Source organism: Anolis sagrei, chromosome 13 (genome assembly GCF_037176765.1).
Source record: "Anolis sagrei isolate rAnoSag1 chromosome 13, rAnoSag1.mat, whole genome shotgun sequence".
NCBI lineage: Eukaryota > Metazoa > Chordata > Lepidosauria > Squamata > Dactyloidae > Anolis > Anolis sagrei.
Window position 1 is genome coordinate 9,702,494 of NC_090033.1, and position 23,965 is coordinate 9,726,458.

Here is a 23,965-nt window from a genome sequence, read left to right on the forward strand (position 1 = left end):
ACAGAACTCAAAAACCACTGGACGAATTGACACCAAATTTGGACACAAGACGCCTAACAACTCAATGTATGTTTTTTTACTCAAAAAAATTCATTTTGCCATTTGGGAGTTGTAGTTGCTGGGATTTAAAGTTCACCTACAATCAAAGAGCATTCTGAACCCCACCAACGATGGAATTGAACCAAACTTGGCACACAGTTCTCTCATGACCAACAGAAAATACTGGAAGGGTTTGGTGGGCAGTGTCCTTTGGTTTGGGAGTTGTAGTTCATCTATTTCCAGAGAGCACTGTGGACTCAAACAATGATGGATCTGGACCAAACGTGGCATGAATACTCAATATGCCCAAATGTGAACACTGGTGGAGTTTGGGGGAAATATAATCTTGACATTTGGGAATTGAAGTTGCTGGGATTTATAGTTCACCTACAATCACAGAGCATTTTGAACCCCACCAAGATAGAGTTGGGCCAAACCTCCCACACACAACCCCTATGACCACCAGAGTGGGCCACAGCTATGCATGGCAGGGGACGGCTAGTACATAATAAAAGTGAAATTGTGTGTGTGTGGCTGGAGTGTCCACTGACGCAGACAAGCTCCCACCTCCACAAACTTCTATAGCTCCCACTACTCAGGAGACACCAAAGGCCCTTTCACCAATGACATTGCAGGTTATAGCGAGCGCCATGAACATGTCCCAGAGCCCTGCCAATGCTCTCCACCAACACCACACTGCCCACCACCCAAGTGAAGGCTTTCATATGGAGATAATTCCATCCTAATTTTATGTGTTTCCTCCACCACAGGCATCCCAGTGTTTCTGGCTCTCTCCATTGGTGTTGAATTTGCATGACCCTGCCACTACCTCTCCCTTAACCCTTTCCTATTCTTTTCTGTGGCGCACAGCAAACAGGAATTGATCAGCCACTGAACATACTGGAAGGGTTTGGGGAGAATTCATGCTTTATAGAAGTTGTAGGTCCTGGGATGTTTAGTTCACCTGTAATCTAAGAATTGCACTTTGAACTCCACCAACAATGGACCTGGGACTAACTTGGCACGCAGAACCCCGTGAGCAGCAAAAAATTCTGGAGGTCTTTGGAGGGATTTAGAGGAGTTGTAATTCACCTACATCGAGGCTGCACTATGAACCCAAATCGCGATGGATCTGGACCAAACTTGACATACATACCCGATATGCCCAAATTGGAATACTGGTGGGTTCTGAGGGGAATTTACCTGGACATTTGGGAGTTATAGTTCACCTGCAATCAAGGAGGACTCTGAACTCCATGAAAGAGGAAATTGGACCGAACTTGGCACACAGAACCCCCATGACCACCAAAAAATACTGGAAGTCTTTGAGGAAAATTCACCTTGATATGTGGGAGTTGTAGTTTACCTACATTCAGAGAGCACTGTGAACCCAAACACATGGATTTGGACCAAACTTGGCACACAGACCTGATATGCCAGAATTTGATTGGGAGGGGGGGGGGAAGTTGGGGGGGATGACTGGCCTTTTTTCTGGGAGTTGTAGTTCGCTCACAACCAGAGAAATTATGACCTCCACCGATGATGGGCCTGAACAAACATGGCTCAAAGAACCCCCATGGAGGGGTTGGAGGGGACTGACTCAGCATAGTGGGAGTTGTAGTTTACCCTACAGCCAGAGAGTACACTGAATCCCACCCATGATGCAGCTAGACCAAACTTGCCCAACATAAACTTCTAAGCTTCATTTCAGTGAAATCTTAATGTTCATCTATTTATATGTCCTAAATACCCCTTTTTATAAAAAAAACCCCAAAAACATTTTCTTGTCAGTTTTAAAACTTTATTTCCCAAAACACAAGAGCATTAATTTCAAGTATCCTTGTTCGAACAAGACACAGTATATGTTCCTCTCCGTACCTGTCATACAACTATAGGCAGAACAATAATAGCATTTGCAAACAGCGACAGGAGGAAAAAGATATTATTTCACTATCATCACTGGTAAACCAAATAAAACCAACTGTATTCCCTGACATGAGAGTTTGGACTCTCTCTGTGTTAAAAACAAGCAAATTAGGGCTTGATCCAGTAATAAACATTATTCCGGGATGGAAAACCCACCTCATACACACTTCATAGTTTAAAGGGACTACCAAAGCGGTAAACTGGACAGCTCATAATGCTTGAAGTCGTACCCACAAAGTGTCTGACTTCCTTTGCTGTTGTCAGGAGTCAATTTCTGAAGGCATGAAGACATCACAAATTCCCTCCATGACATCCTGACTGAATCATCCTGGCTGAATCAATTCTCTCTCTGTGACATTTTGAAGCCAGCAGAGGGCACTGGAAACCTTGTTTTGGAACTTGTGAAGCAACAAGTTCTAATAAGGAAACTGAGAGGAGAGGGAGATGGGCAGGAAAGGTGTATAAAAGGAAGTGGTGGTGGGAAAAAGTCAGTAGCGTCTTTCTTTGCTGCAGAGATACAAGCAATATATCCATTTCAAAGCAAAACGGCTTGTGAGTGGTTATTTAATATTGCTATATAGATCCTACAGTCTGACAGCCAGCTTGACCAACACTTGGAAGGACCACAGGAAGTGAGGAGACCTCCGAAGATGGACTACCTAAGCGGTCAGTTTGGACGGCTGTAATGCCAAGGTTGCTCGAAATCGTACCCACAAAGTGTTTGACTCTTCCTTTACCAGCACTTGGAGGGACCACAGGAAGTGAGAAGACCTCCAAAGACTGAAGCCACACATGACACAATCTACAAAGCAACACGCACAACAATTTTGCGCACGTCGTGTGTTTGCGATGGATGAAGACTCCGGTTAAGGTCTTGAGACCCAGACCAAATTCTCCACCCTGAAGGCAATGTCTTTTTTGGTCCCACAAAGTCCTGCATCGTCATCCTATTCTCGGCCAGCATTTCTCAACAGAAATTGTGTGCGACTATCAAACTTTCAGAGCCAAACTGCAGAAAGATGTCAAGAATCTGCCCCAATAAACTGTCAGGAGAGAGAGAGAACTGATGCTGCATCTTTCTGTAGAATTTACCCACTTGCCCCGCATATCAATCTGGAAAAAAATTAAAAGAGTAAAAATCTAAAATTGGATTTTCCTCCTCTTCGGATCTATACAGCATATTTTTATACAAGTCTCTCTAGATATAAAGATTTCTGTACACATTTTATCTACATCGAACAACGAGGCCGGGAGTGTCAAAGCCAGCCGCTGGGTTCCTCGAGGGACGAATAGATGGAGAACGAATATTGCTGGATGTATGAAAGAGAGCAACACACACACCCGGCACCACCGTCATGGTCGGAAGGATGGAAAGCATTAGTACGGTTTTAGGCAACAGCGGAGGTGTTAACGGCCACTCATTTGGTCCCTTGCGTTGGTTGCTTTTCGGGACGGCGGCACATGAGTGTTTGAGTCCTCGTTCTTTTGCTCCTCCTTCAAGAGAGGTTAGACTTTGTAACTCCACAGGGCTGAAGGGAAGATGATGTACGAGGTGGACCACACCAGGTAGTAAAGGGAGGCCAAGGAGGAGGCCGAAAAGAGGACCATCAAGACACCTGCCAAGGGACAAAGGGGGAGAGAGGTCTTGAAGGAAGGCACACCCGAGTTCTACTGCACAAGAGTTCCCATCATCCCATGCAAAAAGGTTTTAAAGGGAGTACTTGGACAAAGCCCATTTTGGATTAGATCTTGGGTCCGGATCCCACTCCAACATTGAAGTCACTAAATGGCTTCAAACAAGTCATAGTCTCTCTCGGTCTTGGAAGAGGACCATGGCAAACCTCTGTGTACATCTAGTCAAGGAAAGCCTTGAATGTTGGACTAAGGCCAGGGTTTGAATCCCACTCAGGAATGGAAACCCACTGGTTGGCTTTGGGTTTGACCAGGCATGGGCAAACTAACAACTTTTGAAGTCCAAAACACCTGGAAGTTTGACCATGCCTGGGATAGACACACAAACTATCACTCATGGAAGAAAGCCATGGCAGACTTCTGAATGAATCTGACCAAGGAAAGCCTTTTTAGGGAAGAGTGGCAGGAATGTCGTACTCAAGGTTTGAATCCCTTCCATCCATTGGATGACCTTGGGCAAACCACACTCCACCTCAGTTTTGGAGGAAGCCTGTGGAAATGATTATATGTCTTCCAGGTCTTTCCAAACCTAACACGGTACAGGCAAGTCCACAAGTTACAAACAAGAAACGTTATGTACATATGTGTGTGTGTCTATAGATGGATAGGAAAGGGTGAACATCCCTGTGGTGTTTCCTATACTATCTGTGGCCCTGTTCAGAAGATTAAAAAAAACTTAGTTTATATAGAAGACAACCAGAAAAATCTACAATGGAATCTCAGGCACAGGCCCAGTGGGTACATTCTTCCAGCTATCGCACTATCACCACCCATTCAAAACCCTGTGCACCATCACCACCCATTCAAAACACCTCACTTTCTGTCCCTGAGAATTCGATTTAAGGGGGAAAAATTGGCTGGGGCCGGGCTTTAGCACAGCAGGTTAACCGCCAGTTGCAGAAAACCTTGCCAATCAAAAGGTTGACCATTCAAGCCCGGGTCAGAGTAAGCTCCCAGCTGTCAGCCCAGCTTCTGCTCACTTAGCAGATCGAAAACAGCAATATAAATAGGTACCGCTTTAAGCGGGGAGATGATAAAAGGCGCCTTGGCATGGAAGGTGGAACAGCTCCTTGGCATGGAAGGTGGAGCAACAGCACCTCCTGGTGGCTGGAGTCAAGTACAGCCTCCAGATCCGGAGATGGAAAAAGATGGAAAAGCCTTTGCCTCTGTTTATGTATTGTCTGTCCTTGTCAATTGTATAATGGCATTGAATGTTTGCCATATATGTGTTCTGTAATCTGCCTTGAGTCTCCTTGGGGAGACAGACTCTATATGCGTATACGTGGAAATGAGGATTGGGGATAAAGCATCAGTGGAGACCCCTTTTCCCCGCAATAATAACTCTTCCAGGAGTGGATTTCCCTTCCGAGGGGAAGATTTCTCTTACTTCATGTTGTCTCGCCCGTTCGTAACTACGAGTAGTTTGTAACTCAGGGACGGCCTGTATATATATTCATTGTACCACAAAAAAAGAGATTGCAAGGTTGAGTCCTCCTTGGTTGGCACTCACCCCCTGCGTAGACGGCCTTCTTCCAGGGTTGGGACTCCAGGACCTTGTCGTGCGGGTAGAACCCCTGGTCCACCATGAAGAGCATCATGACCATGGCCACAATGCGCAGGACCAGCAGGTTGCCCCCAGTCAGGAGGTAGGTGGCCGCCAGGACGGAGGCACCGTAGGGGCAAGGCAGGCCGCGGTACATGAAGGGCACACCTGGGGCAGAAGAAGAAGAAAACCAGGAGAGGATGAAGGAGAAGAATGGGAATCCAAGGAGACAACAGAAGCGAGGAGACTTTGGGATGGAGTGTTGGAGCAAGGCTTTGGGGACCAGGGTTCACATTCTGGTCCAGCCACAGCCAGGGACTCACCACTGGAGAAGAAGCAGAGGCGGGTGAAGACGGCCAAGACGTAGACAATGACCAGCAGCCCATCCAGGATACCCCGGGCCTGGAGGAGCAAGCCAGTGGCCAGGCCGAAAGAGGTGAAGTCAGCAAAGTCATCCAGCTTGGCCCCTATCAAGAAACGTGAGTCTGAGACACTTGAGAACAATTTGACAGCATCTCCCAGAACCCCCAGAGTGTACATTCAACCCATGAGCTTTGGACTAGGGCTCCATCTCTTCAGTTCAAATGCTCATTTGGATATGGAGACCCATCAAGGGACCAGGTCACATTCAGCCCTGGAAAAGGCCCCATAGTAGGCACCCTCTGAGTTGGAAATTACTTGAAGCCATGCAATGACGACAACCATTTCAATGTTTTATGTTTACTGATTATTTCAGATGTTTATATGTGTGTTGTAATTGCTGTTGTTTTGTACTGTATTTAATATGTTGGCAGCCGCTTTGCGTCCCTTCGTGGGAGAAAAGTGAGATATTAATAAATATTTATATTATATTATAATGGGACTCACCCAGAGCGGAGCAAGCATTGAGCTGTCTGGCCACAGCGCCATCTGCAAGATCCAACAAGAATCCGGAAAGGATCAGCCAGCAGGCATAGTGGTAATGGCTGGGAAAAGAGGAAAGAGAGAGAAGATAGATCAGTATGAGCTGTTGCTCTTGCAGTTATACGGTCATTTAGATGGTAGATTTGGAAGATGGGACCTCAGAATGTCATTTAATTGGTGAAGTTGAAAGGTAAAAACTCAATGTCATTTAGATAGTAGACTTCGTAGGTGGGACCTCAGGAGGTCATTTAGATGGTGGAGTTGGAAGGTAGAAACTCATAATGTCATTTAGATGGTAGACTTGAGAGGTGGAAACTGATACAGTCATTTAGATGGTAGAATTGAAGGTAGAAACTCATAAGGAAATTTAGATGGTAGTCTTGGAAGGTGGGACCCCAGGAGGTCATTTAGTTGGTAAGATTGGAAGCTGAGACCTCAGGAAGTCATCATTTAGATGGTAGATCTGGATGGTAGAAACTCAGGAGGTCATTTAGATGGTAGACTGATACAGTCATTTAGATGGTAGAGTTGAAGGTAGAAACCCATAAGGAAATTTAGATGGTAGACTTGGAAGGTGGGACCTCAGGAAGTCGTTTAGTTGGAAGCAGACCGCAGGAAGTTGTCATTTAAATAGTAGATCTGGATGGTAGAAACTCAGGTCATTTAGATGGTAGAGTTGAAGGTAGAAGCTCATAATGTCATTTAGATGGTAGCCTTAGAAGGTGGGACCCCAGGAGGTCATTTAGATGGTAGAGTTGGAAGGTAGAAACTCATAAGGTCATTGAGATGGTAGAGTTGAGAGGTGGAAACTAATACAATCATTTAGAAGGGAGGTGGAAACTGATACAATCATTTAGTTGAAGATAGAAACTCATAAGGAAATGTAGATGGTAGACTTGGAAGGTGGGACCTCAGGAGGTCATTTAGATCTGGATTGTAGAAACTTCGGAGGTCATTTAGATGGAAGATTTAGAAGGTGGGATCTCAGGTCATTTAGATGGTGGAGTTGGAAGATGGTAGAGTTGGTAGAGTTGAGATGGTAGAGTTGAGAGGTGGAAACTAATACAATCATTTAGATGGTAGAGTTGAAGGCAGAAACTCATAAGGAAATTTAGATGGTAGACTTGGAAGGTGGGACCTGAGGTCATTTGGATGGTCGATCTGGATGGTAGAAACTCGGGAGGTCATTTAGATGGAAGACGTAGAAGGTGGGACTCAGAAGGTCATTTAGATGGTGGAGTTGAAATATAGAAACTCAGAAGGTCATTTAGATGGTAGGGTTGAAAAGTGGAACCTCATGAAGTCATATGTATATATACAACGTTGTTTCCAAAAAGAAATACAGTGTTATTAAAACCTCCCAAAGTGTCAAAACAGAATTAAACACTAGCAACATTTTTAAAACATTCAAAACAATACACAACTCTGTGATGAAAACACTTTGTAGCTGTCCATGCATTTTGATGCCAAGTTCAAAAAGCACAATGAAAACACTGTGCCGTGGGCAGTTCTTTCCCAGTCCTGAAAAGTACTATCACAACACAGAAGTGACAAAAGGCAACCATACTACGATGTCATCAAAATGGCAAAGCAAAAGAAAAACGTGGAGTGTATCTCAGGGAAAAGGCAATTGACAAAGACTACCAGTCTCTTAATAGGCATCTCTCTCCCTCCTAAATAAATACATCTCTTCAGTTCACAAGAGCGTATTGCTACCAGAAGGAAGGGCCACAAAAAAGAGTGTTCCCAGGATGAGGGCAGCCACCAAAAAGGCCCTGGTTCTGGGTCCCTTCCCCAACCACAAATTCCTGAATGGCTTACCCATTGAGGCTGCAGAGGACGGAGGAGAGGCCGACCACGAGGTTCGCTATGGAGAGGAAGTTGGCCACATTCTTGCGCATGAACTCCACGGCTTGTGCCCGGCCAGCCTGTTCGCTCAAGAAGAGTTTCTTGGTGTAGTGGAAGAGACCTGGGATTGAAAGGCAAGGGCATGAGAAGGAAACCTAGCACCACCCGGCAGAGCATTCCCAAGCAGAAGGTGGCCAGACTCGCACGGGGAGGCGGTGTTAATTCCTTCCCCGTTAACGGGACAGCTTTAATGAAACCAGATGGGGGGAAAAAGCAGGTGTATGGAGTATACATGGCAGCCTGTCTCAGCAAAATGAGAGCTGTTTAAGGACAGAGACAAAGCTGCTCTTCTTTCAAATCTGCCGCCGAAGATCCAAAAGGCAGCCTTTGATTTAGCCCAAAAAGGCCCGAAAAAGAGAAAGAGGGAGATTCTTCTTCTATCGCCAGATGAGTGAATTAGGTGTCTCTCACAGAGCTTGGGCAAGACTACCACTCCGATAACTGTTGAACATTTGTAGTCTGCTAAAAACTAATTATTTCCAAGCTCTTTTACAAGTCTCCGCTTCATTTAGTGTTTGGGGGAATGACCCGGTGAGGTTGTGCATGCATTCATATTCTTACGCTTCTTAAGAACATATATATAGTAGAGTCTTGCTTATCCGACAAACAGAATGTTGGATAAATGGAAATGTCGGATAATACGGAGTCTCCTGTTACCCATCTGATATCTAGAATACTAACAATGGGGACTCAAAGGGTGAAGGCAAGGCAATGCCTTGGGGCTGGAGTGGCCCAGGAGGAAGTGCCCAAATGATGTGGAAGAGGAATGTGGAAATCACGGAAGGAGGGAGGACGCTTCCGGTCCTGCCTCTTTTCCCCCTTTCCTCCCTCCTCTTTGTCTTGCCCTTTTCACTTACTGGGAATGAGAGAGTTGGGGAGCGCTCCTTTAATTGAAGGGAAAATGCTGGAGGAAATGGGGGGGGGGCATCGGATAAGATGGAAGGTCGGATAAGCGAAGGTTGGATAAGTGACACCTACTGGGAATGGAGAGAGAGTCGGGGAGCACTCCTTTCATTGAAGGGGAAATGGTGGAGGAAAAGGGGGCATTGGATAAGAGGGAAAGTCAGATAAGCGAAGATCGGATAAGTGAGACACTACTGGGAATGGAGAGAGAGTCAGGGAACACTCCTTTCATTGAAGGGGAAATGCTGGAGGAAAAGGGGGCATCGGATAAGAGGGAAAGTCAGATAAGCGAAGATCGGATAAATGAGACCCTACTGGGAATGGAGAGAGAGTCGGGGAGCACTCCTTTCATTGAAGGGGAAATGCTGTAGGAAAAGGGGGGAATTGGATAAGATGAAAGGTCGGATATGTGAGACTACTGGGAATAGAAAGAGAGTTGGGGAGCACTCCTTTAATTGAAGAGGAAATGCTGTTAATTGAAGAGGAAATTGAAGAGGAAAAGGGGGGGGGCATCGGATAAGATGGAAGGTCGGATAAGTGAGACTCTACTGGGAATGGAGAGAGAGTTGGGGAGCGCTCCTTGAATTGAAGGGGAAATGCTGGAAAAGGAGGAGGGTATTGGATAAGTGTGTTGGATAAGACGGAATGTCCGATAGGCGAAGGTCGGATAAGCGAGACTCTACTGTATACCCCACAAATAACCTTTGCAAACCCTGGCCAATCCCATCTCCTGGGTTTCTGGACCTCGCAGATGTATTTGCTTGCCGTGTAGCATTATCCAAATTTATGTTTTGGGGCACTTTGGCTTGGAAATTTTTCCAGGAGAGGGGAAGGCATATTTGGAAGGACCGTTCCCAGGAGATGGAATAGATGTTCCCTCAATGAGCCGGCTTTGAGCCGACCCATAGCATTGGGAGCATGGAAGCTTGGAAATTTTTCTTGCAAAGGGCGGAAGCGACATGCAACGGACAGCCTCGCTAGCAAATGCACCTCTTCCCCCATTCATTCCCACTTATCCCACCCCTCCGGTTCTGTTCCGTGACCAACCCTTTCCTGTTTATGTCTTACAGAAAGCATCCGATAGCGATGCTTCTACACTCCCACCTCTACCTCTTACCACCCGGTCTAAGGCTTAGTTAACTACGACCCACCCCACTCTGCTTGCAAAGACATTACAAAACCCCTCGGTTAAGCCTACGCCTCTCTTATTGTCTGTCACCCCCAACAGAACTATTCTTTTTAGAGGAGAAGGGACATATCCTACTAGTATGTTTAGCACCCTGCCCTGGTCGTCTTTCCGAATCCCGGAAAGGTCCTGAGATTCTTCATCTGAAAGAAAACAGGAGATCAGAGCAAAACAATATCCGGGAAGAGGGACAGAATAGGTATTCCCCCCTCTACAAAGGAAAGGCAGTGAAATTCAAACCAAAACCCCATCCCTCTCCAACATGAAACCTGTTCCTTTGGCCCATTTCCCCCATCACATTCTCCCTGCGAGGATGAACCATTTAGAAAAAGCGCCTCCCCCCCCCCCAGCCCTCCCAAGCTCCCCTCTTCTTCCTCTCTCTGATTAAAGCTAATAGTTAACTTTCAATGGGTTTTGCCCCTTGCAACCCTACATTGCTTTACAGCCAGCCACAATGTGTGCCAACAGTGGGTTGCTGTGAGTTTTCCAGACTGTATGGCTACGGTCCAGGAGCATTCTCTCCTGACATTTTGCCCACATCTATGTCCGGCATCCTCAGAGGTGCGAGGTCTGTCTGTTGGAAATTAGGCAAGTGAGGTTTACTTAGGCGATCCCTCATAGTCCGAGGATGATGGTCCTCAAAGGTTGATGTTCTGTCGGTGGGTCCGTAGGTGACTATGGAGCCCAATTCTTGATCTGCATCTCTTCCCGCAGTGAGGGCATTAGTTTCTATTACTCTATTATTATATTTATTACATTTATTATTTTACTCTATTATTATTATTATTACATTTATTATTTTACTCTATTATTATATTTATTACATTTATTATTTTACTCTATTATTATTATTATTATTATTATTACATTTACATTATTTTACTCTATTATTACTTTTATTACATTTACATTATTTTACTGTATTATTATATTTATTACATTTATTATTTTACTCTATTATTGTTATTATTACATTTGTTACTTTATTATTACTTCTATTGTTATTCAATTAAATTTCCATTTTTTACTTTATTATTATTTTTATTACATGTTACTACATTTATTATTTTATTCTATCATTAAAGGTAATAGGTAAGCACATTTACACTGAAGGAGGTTAGAATAATGGTTGAATCAGAGTTGGGCAGTCTTATCACTGCCCCGGTGGCGCAGTGGGTTAAACTCCTGTGCCGGCAGGACTGAAGACCGACAGGTCGCAGGTTCAAATCCGGGGAGAGGCGGATGAGCTCCCTCTATCAGCTCCAGCTCCTCATGCGGGGACATGAGAGAAGCCTCCCACAAGGATGATAAAAACATCAAATCATCCTGGCGTCCCCTGGACAACGTCCTTGCAGACGAACAATTCTTTCATACCAGAAGCGACTTGCAGTTTCTCAAGTCGCTCCTGACACGATAAAAATATATATCTTAAATTACAGTTTTATGTAAATACGCAAAAACATTTAACCTCCTGATGATTACCAGTAGCAGCTACATTTCTCACCCTCGGCTTATACTCGAGTCAAAACATTTTTCCAGGGTTTTTTGGTAAAATTAGGTGCCTCGGCTTATATTCGGGACGGCTTATATTCGAGTATATACAGTATTTTGCGTTATGGAACTACTCTTCATGATTCACTAAGGCAGTGTTTCTCAACCTGGGGGTCGGGACCCCTGGAGGGGTCGCCAGGAGGTGCCAGAGGTGTCACCAAAGACCATCAGAAAACAGTATTTTCTGTTGATCATGGGGGTTCTGTGTGAGAGGTTTGGCCCAATTCTATCATTGGTGGGGTTCAGAATGCTCATAGATTGTAGGTGAACTATAAATCCCAGCAACTACAACTCCCAAATGTCAAGGCCTATTTTCCCGACACTCCACCAGTGTTCACATTTAGCATACTGAGTATTCGTGCCAAGTTTGGTCCAGATCCATAATTGTTTGAGTCCATAGTGCTCTCTGTAGGTGAACTACAACTCCCAAACTCAAGGTCAATGCCCACCAAACCCTTCCAGTGTTTTCTGTTGGTCGTGGGCATTCTGTGTGCCAAGTTTGGTTGGTGGAGTTCAGAATATTCTTTGATTGTAGGTGAACCATAAATCCCAACAACTACAACTCCCAAATTAAGTTTCATAACAGGAGCAAAATTACAGTTATGAAGTAGCAAAAGAATGTTATGGTTGGGGGTCACCACAACATAAGGAACTGTATTAAGGGGTCACGGCATTAGGAAGGTTGAGAAACACTGCACTAAAGAAAAGTTTCAAACCCACCCCTCCCCTATTTTCTGGCTATATTCCTGCCTGCCATAGATGTGGGCAAAACGTCAGGAGAGAATGCTTCTGGAACATGGCCATACAGTCTGGAAAACTCACAGCAACCCAGTGATTATGGCCATGAAAGCCTTCAACAACACATTCGCCAACAATGTTAGAAGGGGTTGGTAAAGGTATCTTGCAAAACACACAGAGATGACACCAGAACAGAAGCAAAAACAGACGGGTACAGTGTTGTTGTTTTTCTGGGTGGTGATTTGTTATCAAACTGAGAAGTCAGGGTTTGGTGAGTTTCGACTTTGGGACAATAGGCCCATCTTATCCCTCCTTCCCCGAAACTCCTCGTCCCCCAAAAGTTAAACATTAGTTCTGAAGTGGAAAAATACTCAAGAGAGAAAAGAAACGGCAAGGCAAAGTCCTTTCTGCACAATTAAGATAATAGCCAGCCTTGTTAGCGTTATCTCTGTCTTGAGGAGGGCTGCCCCCACAATTTCCCCACACATTTCCAGATTTGAAGGGTCAACAGTTGGCTTAACCCATTTCGCTGGCCATAATCTACGTCATGAACCCTTCCGAACTCTCAAAGGGTCACTTATCTCTTCCGCAGATCCTAGATCATTGCTGAGACTTGAGACATCTTGTTCTGCCTATCAAAAAGATCCATATCTTGAGATAAGCAAGTGGGAGGGAATGTCTCACCATTTCGGTACGTGGTGTTGCAAGCGCACAAGGAAAAAATAAGCCATAAAACTATTTTTGTGCCGGAGTTTAAGGATCGTAAAAATTCCAAAGTTTGGATTGTTGTTCCTATTATCACTCACAATGAGGATTAAGGTGTTTATTGTGTAACTACTTCTGGCGGATTGGCCAATTCCCATTATGGCACCCATAAAGGGGGTGGTTGGTTCTCCTTCTTTGAGGATCATTCCATTGCAGTTGGACTAGAAGGTTGTTGGGGGCCCTCCAACTCTTTATGTGGTCCCATTTCTCTAGCTCAGTAGTTCCCAACCTTTTTTTGACCAGGGACCACTCTTCAACATTAGTACCAAAAGGGTTACGAATCGGTTTTTGGTCAACTTTAGATTCAGTTTGGTTATTTGGGGTGCTGATTCAGAAAACTGCATTGGATAGACCACATAAGCTGATTCAGAAAATTGCATCTGATAGACCACATCAGCTTATTCAGAAAATTGCATCTAATAGACCACATCAGCTGATTCAAAAAATGCATTGGATCGACCACATTAGCTGCTTCAGAAAAGTGCATTGGATAAACTACATCAGCTAATTCAGAAAATGCATTGGATAGATCACATTAGCTGATTCAGAAAAATGCATTGGAAATATCACATCAGCTGATTCGGAAAATTGCATCTGATAGACCACATCAGCTTATTCAGAAAAGTGCATTGGATAGACCACATCAGCTTATTCAGAAAATGCATTGGATAGACCACATCAGCTGATTCAGAAAACTGCATTGGATAGATCACAGCTGATTCAGAAAAGTGCATTGGATAGACCACATTATCTGATTCAGAAAAGTGCATTGGATAAACCACATCAGCTGATTCAGAAAATGCATTGGATAGACCACATTATCTGATTCAGAAAAGTGCATTGGATAGACCACATCAGCTGATTCAGAAAAGTGCATTGGATAAACCACATCAGCTGATTCAGAAAATGCATTGGATAGACTACAACAGCTAATTCAGAAAAGTGAATTGGCTAGACCACATCAGCTGATTTAGAAAATGCATTGGATAGACCACATCAGCTAATTCAGAAAATGCATTGGATAGACCATATCAGCTGATTTAGAAAATGCATTGGATAGACCACATCAGCTAATTCAGAAAATGCATTGGATAGACCATATCAGCTGATTCAGAAAACTGCATTGGATAGACCACATCAGCTCTAGTTTCTGATACAGAACATATGCCATCCAGTAGTCACCATCTGCTCACCCATAGAAAACCATATTTAATAATTAGAGCTGATGTAGTTGTAGTAATGTTTCATGGGTAGTCAGCCTCTCCACTCCCAGCATCCCTGTTGCCTTGGCACTATAAGACGGTTTTGCAAGACCAGTCACTCATTGCTGAGTGGTTTCGAGGCAATGGTGTAATAATGGTGAGGCCGTGGACCATATTTTCACTCTTGTATACCACTGGTGGTCCATGGAACACAGGTTGGGAATCACTGGACTAAGGTCATGGTTTGAATTCCACTCAGCAATGGAAACCCACTGGTTGGTTTTGAGATAGAACAGGCATGGGCAAACTTTGGCTTTGGACTTCAACTCCCACAATTCCTAATAGCTGAAACCCAAAGGAACCTCCTCCAAACCCTGATGTGGCTTCCATTTTCCTTGAAACTAGACTACAACACACTCGAACATGGGGCAGCCCTTGAAGACTGGAATAGGTAGGCATAGGGAGTGCTTTGAACCTCCCTAAACCCTATAACAACCCTATAACCTCCTTATAACAAGTACTGATTACCATCTGAAACAGAATGGCTCTGTGGGGAATTGTGTGGGAGTTGAGAGATACCAGTCAGGGACTGCCAGTTATATACTTTGAATCATTGATTTGGGAAGGTATGGCTATAAATGAATGGATTCCGTTCTCCTTAAATGCCTCCCCTAAAATGGAAAGCAGGGAAACAACCATCAGGAATGTTTAGAATTTACGGTATACTAGAGTTGGCTTACAATGGGGTCAAGGCTGGGCAGCGGCGCCTGGAAGCCATTGCTTGCAATTTTTATTTTTCTCTCCTCTTCCTCTCCCTTATCAGTGTGTTTTCTTTTCCAAATCCTTCCTTGAGAGGGAGAGAAGCCTTTGTAAGTCAGGAATATTCATCAAGTTGGCTTACAATGGGGTCAAGGCCGGGCAGCGGCGCCTGGAGGCCATTACTTACAATATATGATTTATTGCTCTCTCCTCTTCCCCTCCCTTATCAGTGTGTTTTCTTTTCCATATCCTTCCTTGAGAGGGAGAAAAGCCCTTGTAAGTCAGGAATATTCATCGAGTTGGCTTACAATGGGATCAAGCTGGGCGGAGCCTGGAAGCCATTGCTTGCAATATATTATTTATTTCTCCCTCCTCTACTCCTCCCTTATCAGTGTGTTTTCTTTTCCAAATCCTCTCTTGAGAGGAAGAGAAGCCCTTGTAAGTCAGGAATATTCATTGAGTTGGCTTACAATAAGATGAAGGCCAGGCAGAGGAACCTGGAGGGCATTGCTTGCAATATACGATTTGTTTTTCTGTCCTCTTCCCCTTCCTTATCAGTGTGTTTTCTTTTCCAAATCCTTCCTTGAGAGGAAGAGAAGCCCTTGTAAGTCAGGAATATTCATCGAGTGGGCCGGGCAGCAGAGCCTGGAGGGCATTGCTTGCAATATATGATTTATTTCTCTCTCCTCTTCCCCTCCCTTATCAGTGTGTTTTCTTTTCCAAATCCTTCCTTGAAAGGGAGAGGAGCCCTTGTAAGTCATGAATATTCATTGACTTGGCTTACAATGGGGTAAAAGCTGGGCAGCAGAGCTTGGAGGCCATTACTTGCAATATATGATTTATTTCTCTCTTCTCTTCCCCTCCCTCATCATTGTGTTTTCTTTTCCAAATCCTCCCTTGAGAGGAAGAGAAGCCCTTGTAAGTCAGGAAAATCCGTCAATCCAAACTTCTCTCCTTCTCCATAATGAGCGGGAGCCATCCAGAAGTCAAAAATGCACACACATGCTGTTAAACTATATATATATATATACACACACACACACAAGAATTGTGCGTTGACACAAGCAAACCACCCCGAACGCCAACGGGATGGGCGTTTATCCCCACCGCCATCCTTTGCAAGTTTTAGTACGTGGGATTCGATGGAAGTTAAGCACATCCAATGATCTTTCCTGTCCCAAGAAAGAGAAATCATCCCAAGTGTTGTCATCCTAATCCGCCCGGATTGGAGTTTCTGAGCCCTCGGCAATCAGCCCCAGAATTACAATTTGGAAACACAATTCGCCAGAAACCAGAGAGGAGAGGGAGCCTTTCGCAGATGGGTGGCCTCAGTTGACATCATTATATCCTTGTGTGTGTGTGGGGGGGGGGGGGGTGTTCCAATTTGATAGGCTCAAAAGTGGCATTTCCATCATAGGAAAGCACTGGCAGACTTTGCTTTTCGGAATACGTCAACTATTCCTGTATTTTTGTGCTCATTGGTGTCATGTGCAGCAATGTGGTACAGTGCGGAGACAACTGTGGATCGTGGTTCCCATGAGAATCTGCACTGTGCAAGGAGCCCAAACCCTTTTCACAAGCTTTCAAGTTCAGACTAATACCCAGACCAGATTCTGCCTCATTGACCCGGCACTGGCAAAACTGGGAAGGAATGCTGGATAGAGGTTTAGAGAGCCGGTTTGTATTCCCAAGCTATGAAACCCAATGGGTGCCTTTAGACTACTCTGTCTCAGCCTCGTTGTCGAGGGAAGATACAGGGAGAGAACAGGGATCTGCTCTTGTGGCTTCCCCTAAATCAGGATTTCTTGGGACTCCAATAATCCTCTCTCTGGCAATTGTGAGACTACAACTCCCATCAGCCCTTGCCAGCAGGAGCCCCCAGTGGCACAATAGGTTAAGCCATTGTGCCGGCAGGACTGCTGACCGAAAGGTTGGTGGTTCAAATCCAGGGAGTGGGGTGAGCTCCTGTCTGTCATGCAGGGACATAAGAGAAGCCTGGTCCTCTCTCTGGCCATTGTGGGACTACAACTCCCATCAGCCCTTGCCAACAGGAGCCCCAGTGGCACAACAGGTTAAGCCATTGTGCCGGCAGGACTGCTGACCGAAATGTTGGTGGTTTGAATCCAGGGAGTGGGGTTAGCTCCCGTCTGTCTTGCACGGACATAAGAGAAGCCTGGTCCTCTCTCTGGCCATTGTGGGACTACAATTCCCATCAGCCCTTGCCAGCAGGAGCCCCGGTGGCAAAATAGGTTAAGCCATTGTGCCGGCAGGACTGCTGACTGAAAGGTTGGTGGTTCAAATCCAGGGAGTGGGGTGAGCTCCCGTTTGTCATGCAGGGACATAAGAGAAGCCTGGACCTCTCTCTGGCCATTGTGGGACTACAACTCCCATCAGCCCTTGCCAGCAGGAGCCCCGGTGGCACAATAGGTTAAGCCATTGTGCCGGCAGGACTGCTGACCGAAAGGTTGGTGGTTCAAATCCAGGGAGTGGGGTGAGCTCCTGTCTGTCATGCAGGGACATAAGAGAAGCCTGGTTCTCTCTCTCTGGCCATTGTGGTACTACAACTCCCATCAGCCCTTGCTAGCAGGAGCCCCGGTGGCACAATAGGTTAAGCCATTGTGCCGGCAGGACTGCTGACTGAAAGGTCAGCGGTTTGAATCCAAGGAGCGGGTGAACTGTCGTCTGTCAGCTCCAGCTTCCCATGCAGGGACATGAGAGAAGCCTGGTCTCCTCTCTGGCCATTGTGAGACTACAACTCCCATCAACCCTTGCCAACACAATGGGTTAAACCATTGTGCCGGTAGGATTGCTGACCGAAAGGTCAGTGGTTTGAATCCAAGGAGCGGGATGAGCTCCCCTCTGTCAGCTCCAGCTTTTCATGCGGGCACATGAGAGAAGCCTCCCGCAAGGATGGCAAAACATCCAGGTGTCCCCTGGGCAACGTCCTTGCAGACGGCCCATTCTCTCACACCAGAAGTGACTTGCAGTTTCTCAAGAAAACAAAAAGCTCTTGCCAGCATAACCAAGGGTTTAAGACATTGGGATTGGCAGTCCACATGCATCTGGAAGACTACACAGCTCCCATCCCAGGTGTTCCGTCCACGACTATAAATCTGGTACAGTCTGATACCCCTTTGCAACTGTGGAAGGCAGAGACCGACATCATGGAGTGAACCAAGCTGGGAGGGGATCTCAAATGGGAACTCCAACCCAAATTCTCTCCCTGTGTCAAAGGGTAACAGTCTTGCCTTCTTTTTATTCTTCTTGGGGGTAAATTATGATGACGTTTGCAGGAGGAGACGATTTCGGAAACTGATATGGTCTGGTACAACCTTTGGACTCATCCGTCTCCATTGGATCGTCACCTCCTGACCCTGCTGTTTGCTGAGACAACATTTCGTGACACCTATCTGCGGCGTGTGTGTGTTTGTGGTCTCCTATGCCCAGCTCCTGCAGCATCTACAAGCCATAATGCTCATGTTTTGGCATCAAATAACTCTTTGGCATGGACTGGAACTACGCAGCATCCCTTTCGTGCAATGGGAGGGTTTCCTCGACTATACCGATTGGCCAACTGTGAAGGCATGGATCCCTCCTCTCTGGTTCTCAAGCTTCAGCAGAGAAAAGGGAAACGGGGATTTATTATTCCGCCCGTTCCTACGTCAAGAAAGCGAGGGAGAGAGAAAGAGGCCAAAAAGAGGGATGCTGGCTCATTCTCAGGACTCACCGGAGGGGGGCGAAACCATCCACATCTTGGCTGGGTTTTCGTCAGGAAAAATGGCACACGCTGCTCTGCCTAGAGAGAAAAACAACATACAGGCATGTGATACGGGCTGAAATGGAGAAGGACTCATTCTAACGTCGGGCATCTTTACCTATCTCTCTCTCATCTCTTAGCTGCCTCACAGAGAAAGCTGTGGACCTATAAACTCCCAGGACCACATAGTATGGAGCTATGGTACTTAAAGTGTGGTCCAAGAGCATTCATTCCAGTGTAAATGCACCAAGAGAATGGTATGGACCTTGGGAAACTATAACTCCCATGAGGACTCCATTGCAAGGAGCCATGGCATTTAAAGTGGGTACTATGGGCATTTATTCCTATAACTCCCAGGACTGCATAGTATGGAGCCATGGTATTTAAAGTGGGGTGCAAGGGCATTCATTCCATAGTGTAAATGCACCAAGAGAATGATATGGACCTTGGAAAACTGTAACTCCCAGGAGGACTCCATTGCAGGGAGCCATAGTATTTAAAGTGGGGACCATGGGCATTCATTCCATAGTGTAAATGCACTAAGTGAAGGGTATGGACCTTGGGAAACTACCAGGACTGCATAGTATGGAGCTATGGTATTTAAAGTGGGGCCCAAGAGCATTCATTCCACAGTGTAAATGCACCAAGAGAAGAGCATGGACCTTGGGAAACTGTAACTCCCAGGGGGATGCCATCACCTGAAGCCATGGCATGTAAAGTGGGGTGCAAGGGCATTAATTCCATAGTGTAAATGTGCCAAGGGAAGGATATGGACCTTCGAAAACTATGACTTCCAGGACTGCACAGCATAGAGATGTGGCATAATAATAATAATAATAATAATCATCATCATCATCATAATCATAATAATAATAGCAGCATTTAAAATGGGTCCCGGCTGCATTTATTCTCCAGTGCAGATGCAACCAGAGAAAACTATAACTCCCAGGACCGCATCCTGAGTGTCCCATGGGTACTACAAAACAGTCTCTTAGCTGGACACACAAGCGCACACCTTCCCATGCCCAAGCCCCCAAATTCCATCCCGATGAGGCATTTCAATTGTAGGGAAGGGGAACTGCAGAGTCACAACCACGGCGTTTTCCATGGCATCTCGCCCACCCTATTGAACCCTCCGCCTGTCTGTGCGTATCAGATTTCCTCACTCTCCGAGTTCACAGAGTCCGTTCTGGAAGGTCACTGAGTTTCCAAAGAGGGGACCGCACCGCAGCAGCGTTTGTAAGGAGGACAGGTTGTCCCGAGGCTCCTGTCCCAGCTGGGTTCAAAGTCCTCCCAAACACAACAGCATTCTCAAATGCCAGGTTCATATTCTGGATCATGTGGATGAGTAAACCTCTCCCTTCCTGCCTTCCGGCTCAAAATGGGGGTCTCCAAAAGCGCCGTCGAAAGGGGTCCCTTTTTGGGGAGGTCCTGGTGCGTCTCCAAGAGCGTACCGTTTTAGAGAGGTTGGGATGGAGAGGATGATGGGCTTCTAGCGCCAAAAACAAATGAGGGAACGAATGTGTGGAAGAGTAAACTTTTCCCTTTCCTTCTTGCCTTCCTTTCCTCCTTTCCTCGAAGTGGGGGTCTCCAAAAGCACCGCCAAAGGGGGTCCCTCTTTGGAGAGGTCCTGGTGCATCTCCAAGGGTGCACCGCTTTGGAGAGGTTGGAATGGAGAGGACAATCGGCTTTCAATGCCAGAACCAGGAGGGAAGAGACCTGGGGATGAGTAAATCTCCTCCTTTCCCTCTTGCCTTCCTTTCCTCCCAGCTCAAAGTGGGGGTCCCCAAAACGCTGCCAAAGAGGGTCCCTTTTTGGAGAGGTCATGGTGCATCTCCAAGGGCTTTGGAGGGGTTGGGAGAGGAGGATGGGCTTTCAAAACCAAAAACAGGAAGGAGGAAACCTGGGAAAGCAATCCTCTCCCTTTCCTTCTTGCCTTCCTTTCCTCCTGGCTCGAAATGGGGGTCTCCAAATGCGCTGTTTTGGAGACCCCCACTTTGAGCTGGGAGGAAAGGAAGGCAAGACGAAAAGGAGAGGTCTTTGGAGAGGTCCTGGTACGTCTCCAAAGATGTACCGCTTTGGAGAGGTTGGGGTAGAGAGGAAAAAAAAGAGGAAAGGGATATGTGGATGAGTAAACCTCTCCCTTTCCCTCTTGCCTTCCTTTCCTCCCAGCTTGAAGTGGGGGTCTCCCAAACACCGCCAAAAGGGGTCCCTTTTTGGAGAGGTCCAGGTGCATCTCCAAGAGCTTTGGAGATTGGGATGGAGAAGATGATGGGCTTTTAGTGCCACAAAACAAAAGAGGGTAGGGACATGTGGATGAGTAAACCTCTCCCTTTCCTGCTTGCCTTCCTTTCCGCCCTTTCCTTTCCTCCTGTCTCAAAGTGGAGGTCTCCAAAAGCACCACCATCAGGGGTCCTTTTTGGAGAGGTCCTGGTGCGTCTCCAAGAGCGTGCCATTTTGGAGAGGTTAGGATGGAGAGGATGATGAGTTTTCAGTGCCAAAAACGAAAGGGGGAAGGGACATATGGATGAGTAAACCTCACCCTTTCCTTCTTGCCTTCCTTTCCTCCTTTTTCTTTCCTCCTGTCTCGAAGTGGAGGTCTCCAAAAGTCCCACCAAGGGGGTCCTTTTTTGGAGAGGTCTCCAAGCCAAGGATCACAAGGAGGGGATCCCTGAGAGCCCCTCAAAAAGAGACAGATTTCCAAGCCAGAAGCGAGCAGAGCTCATGGTTATTGTCGCTGTGTGCCTTCAAGCCATCTCCAACTCGTCACCCTAAATAGAAATAGCCACTGCCGCCAGATAATCATTTGGCAGCAGGACAGTTTCGACTGCAAAGGCCTGCCTGAATCGTAAGCGTCTTTGCCAAGCGCCTGGACCGTAGCAAAGCTGGAGCCAGGCCCGGGTCCAAAGGAAAGGAACAGGTTGTGTCAAAATACTTGGAGGACTTGGAGGCTTGGCATGATGCAGCAAGTGCCTCTCCATCCCGTCGTCATAGCAGCAGGAGAAAGGATTTCTGCCATTGGAAAGGGAAGGGCAGCAATTTATTTATTATTTATTTATTTACTTTGCTTCTATACCGCTGTTCTCAGCCCGAAGGCGACTCAAGGCAAAGGCTTGGGAGAAAAGTAACTTTGGAGAGGACTAAAAGATCCCAAATCTCTCTAGAAATGTGTCACCCCAATGTTAACCAATTAGATCGCACTAGATGGGCCCGGAACAGAGGACGGTGGGACAATGACTTCCCTCGATCTGTTCTAGACTCCACATTCTTATTGATGCAGCCTAGAATTGCATTGGCTGTTTGAGATGCCGCATCACACTCTTGAATCACATTAAGCTTGGGGTCCGCTCATGCTCCTAAATCCCTCCCAGGTGGACTATTTACCAGCGAGGTGGCACCTATCTTATATCTCTGAATGTCATTTTATTCTGCCTCATGCCCACCTTGTTAGGAGGGGCATCATGGGAGTTGGAGTCCAATCCAGCCAGAATATAATAGGGAGGCTAACCCACCAACCAATGAGAAAGGCCACCTCGTGTCCTTGCCTTGAAAGGTGGGCTGCCTCTCCAACCTGGATGCTCCCAACACACTGGGCCCTTCTCTTTCTCAGAGGGAACCCAAGGGTGCCTCTGAGCGCGTGCAAAGTGACTTTGGGGGTGTCGTTTTGGTTGCCCACCCCATAACTCTGCCTCTCCCACCCTTTGTGATGTCAGGAGCTTGTCATCCTCTCCCCTCCCCCCGAACCTCTCCAAAGCAGTGTGCCCTTGGAGATGGACCAGGACCTCTCCAAAAAGGGACCCCCTTTGGTTGCGCTTTTGGAGACCCCCACTTTGAGCAAGAAAAAAAATAAAGGCTGGAAAGGCAGACAAGAAGGTAGGTGTTTACTCATCCTCTCTCTCCCAAGTCACCTCCCACTATGTTTTTGGCGTTGAAAGCCCATCATCCACTCTCCCAACGTCTCCAAAGCCTGGGAGACGTACCAGGACCTCTCCAAAATAGGACCCCCTTTGGTTGCGTTTTTGGAGACCCCCCCCCCCCCACTTTGAGCAAGAAAGAAAATAAAGGTTGGAAAGGAAGGCAAGATGGAGAGGTTTGCCCATCTCTAAGTCACCTCCCACCTCTGTTTTTGGCATTGAAAGCCCATCATTCTCTCTCCAAAGCCTTTGGAGAGACACCAGGACCTCTCCAAAAAGGGACCCCCTTTGGCAGCACTACTGGGGACCCCCACTTTGAGTGAGGAGGGGAAAAAAGGGAGGAAAAGAAGGCAGGAAGGAAAGGAAGAGTTTTAGCCATCCCCAGGTCTCCCCTCCCCCCTTCTGTTTTTGGCACTGAAAGCCCATCATCCCCTCTCTCCCAACCTCTCCAAAGCGCTTGGAGGCGCACCAGGACCTCTCCAAAAAGGGACCCCCTTTCAGTGCGCTTTTGGAGACTGATATTTCGAGCCAGAAGGAAAAGGAAAAGAGGAAAGGAAGGCAAGAAGGAAGAGGAGAGGTGAAGCCATCCCCAGGTCTCCTCCTTCCTCTGTTTTGGGCGTTGAAAGCCCATCATCCTCTCTCTCCAAAGCGGTGCGCCCTTGGAGACGCACCCAACACTCTCCAAAAACGCACCCAACCCTCTCCATTCTTTTGCGCTTTTGGAGACCCTTTCGAACCCGGGTTAAAAAGGAAAGGAAAAGGAAGGGATAGAGGAAGCATAGAAGGAAGGAGGAAAGGAAGGGGGAGAGCTTTACTTCCGAGGAAGCCCCCCCCCAGGAAAGGCACCAAGGAAGGCGCAGACTCACCAAGATCTCTGGGAGACGCCGCTTTTTCCAGCTGCGAGAGGCTCTGCAGCGCAGCCGCTTTTTAAGCCCAGCATCCCCCCCTCTCTCCTTCGCATCCCACCCCTTCTCCCCATCCTCCTCCCCACTCAGGAAAATTCCACAGGAAGGGGCGGGGCCAAAGTCGTCAATCACGCGCCCAGGTTCCAGGCGCCTCCATCCCTGGAGAGAAAGGCAGAGAAAGAGAAGGAAGGTCGGTGCTAGGACTTGCAAACCTATCATCCCACTGCTTCCTATCCATGGGATTAAGGGGGCTCTGCACCCTCAGGTCCCATCA

At 46.6% G+C, this 23,965-nt stretch overlaps 1 protein-coding gene across 2 annotated transcripts; it reads right to left on the minus strand.

Annotated features, from left to right (window-relative positions):
- Positions 1-1,818: 1,818 nt before the first annotated feature.
- TMEM269 (transmembrane protein 269) lies at positions 1,819-23,758 on the minus strand. Of its 2 annotated transcripts, XM_060758773.2 has the most exons (8): positions 23,653-23,749; positions 18,843-18,911; positions 10,179-10,243; positions 7,925-8,072; positions 6,068-6,165; positions 5,524-5,667; positions 5,168-5,368; positions 1,819-3,581 (listed from the first exon to the last, which is right to left on the minus strand). In XM_060758773.2, the coding sequence occupies exons 4-8, from the start codon at positions 8,002-8,004 to the stop codon at positions 3,472-3,474; spliced, it is 633 nt and encodes a 210-aa protein (XP_060614756.1). In that variant the 5' UTR covers positions 8,005-8,072; positions 10,179-10,243; positions 18,843-18,911; positions 23,653-23,749; the 3' UTR covers positions 1,819-3,471. The 2 variants fall into 2 exon arrangements, with proteins under 2 accessions (XP_060614756.1, XP_060614755.1); XM_060758772.2 differs by lacking the exon at positions 10,179-10,243 and having other exon boundaries at positions 23,653-23,758.
- Positions 23,759-23,965: the final 207 nt, after the last annotated feature.

Excerpts from the sequence above, each read along its gene's own strand:
- TMEM269 (XM_060758772.2), bottom strand. The coding sequence starts at position 18,867 with ATGTGGATGGTTTCGCCCCCCTCCG. Across the intron at positions 5,668-6,067 it reads CAATGCTTGCTCCGCTCTGG|GGGCCAAGCTGGATGACTTT; the intron begins GTGAGTCCCATT and ends GTTTCTTGATAG. Across the intron at positions 3,582-5,167 it reads GAAGGCCGTCTACGCAGGGG|GTGTCTTGATGGTCCTCTTT; the intron begins GTGAGTGCCAAC and ends GTCCCTTGGCAG.